At 44.7% G+C, this 1,661-nt stretch overlaps 1 protein-coding gene across 1 annotated transcript; it reads right to left on the minus strand.

Annotated features, from left to right (window-relative positions):
* Window positions 1-716: 716 nt before the first annotated feature.
* LOC122577539 lies at window positions 717-1,115 on the minus strand. The gene has a single exon (XM_043748867.1). It carries the CDS (start codon window positions 1,113-1,115, stop codon window positions 717-719), a length of 399 nt encoding a protein of 132 aa, XP_043604802.1.
* Between the last annotated feature and the right edge of the window lie 546 nt (window positions 1,116-1,661).

Raw genomic sequence — 1,661 nt, forward strand, 5'->3', positions numbered from 1 at the left:
CCACCAATAATTTCTGCATTTATTCTTCACCGCGCTACCTGCTTTTTTTCAATTCTTCCTTACATGTTTTTTCTATGCACCTCCGTATTCTTTCCGCCCTGTCGACTACGTCAATATTATTTACAACTTCATCCATCAACGTTTCGTCCAATTTCTCTATAAAAACATCAAGTTCGAGTTCCCTTGTCGATTAGTTAAAATATTTCTATTTGCCGGTGCAAATCTTAGTCTTAAATTTGTGTAAAACGTATAAATGGTCCAAGGGAGAATAAATACTTAAAACTTTGCTGCTCACATGTCTTACTATTTAACTTTACTATTGCTATTTTACTATTTTATTTCAACATAGCTCTCCAGTTCGGTCCTATCACGGGACTATCTAAGGCAGTGTAACAACGCATGCTCCGCGTCGTCTACTTCCGCGTCGCAATCGCAGAATCTGGAGTGAACCTCTTTGCTGATCGTCCTAAGGTACATGTTGAATATCCCGTGTCCCGTCATCAGTTGCATCGTCCAATGATCAATATTTCTTTTGTACTTCTTAAACGCACAAGCGTCACCTATTAATTTCTTTGTCCCGTTATCTTCTCTGTACACTCTCCATTTATCCCTCCTGTCGTCTATACGTTCTTCCACTGCTCTCCTCGTTTCCACAGAATTTTTAGCAATTTCTGCTCTAGACCGGTTCTCATCATGTTCTCGTTGATACATCTTCTTTAGTTCGTAGATCTCAGACCGCAGCTCCACTTAGTAATAAATTGACATTGTGCCCGCCAATACGCACAGCGCTGCATGCGACGCAGTTCTGTAGACGATCTTATAAGTGCGGCCCTTTTCAAGATGTTTCTGTTATTCTTGGTCAACAGCGGTTTAGCCCATACCGGGGATTCATAAAGCACTTCTGGCTCCCATACTCCATAGTAAAGCTTCCTGACTGAGCCAGTGGGACCGTTAACTTTAGGTAACAACGCCTTCAGCGCCCCCATAAGAGAATTAGCCTTACCACAAACTTTCTCAAAGTGAGCCCTAAACCTCCTGCCTTTATCCAACTGTATCCCAAGGTAACTGGTCTCTTTCTTAGTTCCCACTGGTTGGTCCTCAGGCTGGACATCCATGACCTTGGGAATACGTTTACCGGTGAGCAGGATTACCTTCGTCTTTTTGTGTGCTATGACTAGCCCATTGTCGGCACACTATCTCATCACCACATTCATTTCTCTGCCCAAGCTTTCCCCGACCTCATCCTGGCTGGCCACGTCAAGTATCAGTGCTGGGTCGTCGGCAAAGGCAACCACATTCAAGCGAGCTATATCCTGAAGCTCCATCAGGAGGACGTCGTAGACAAGATTCTATAACAGGGAACTTAGTTTGGTTTGGAACCATGTGGGACTCCCGAGTAAACGTTCTTCTTCACCGCCCCTCTGCTATCACGGACTACAGTCTTCCTGTCTTCTAGGTAGCTGCCTAGAAGGCATAAAAGTTTCCGGGGCATCTCTCTCACCTGAGTATCCAGAAAAAGCTTATTCCATCTGAGAGTATTGAACGTGTTCTTGATGTCTACCGCGGCGAGCACACATATCCGTTTTCTTTTCTTAGAGTTGTCTGCCAATTCACTTACCCGGCGCAGCGCGTCCACCGTACTCTTCCTCCTACGAAATCCA

The sequence above is a fragment of the Bombus pyrosoma genome, unplaced genomic scaffold (genome assembly GCF_014825855.1).
Source record: "Bombus pyrosoma isolate SC7728 unplaced genomic scaffold, ASM1482585v1 HiC_scaffold_4727, whole genome shotgun sequence".
Classification (NCBI taxonomy): Eukaryota; Metazoa; Arthropoda; class Insecta; order Hymenoptera; family Apidae; genus Bombus; species Bombus pyrosoma.

Coding starts and splice junctions, on each gene's coding strand:
- LOC122577539 (XM_043748867.1), bottom strand. CDS start 1,115: ATGGATGTCCAGCCTGAGGACCAACCAGTGGGAACTAAGAAAGAGACC.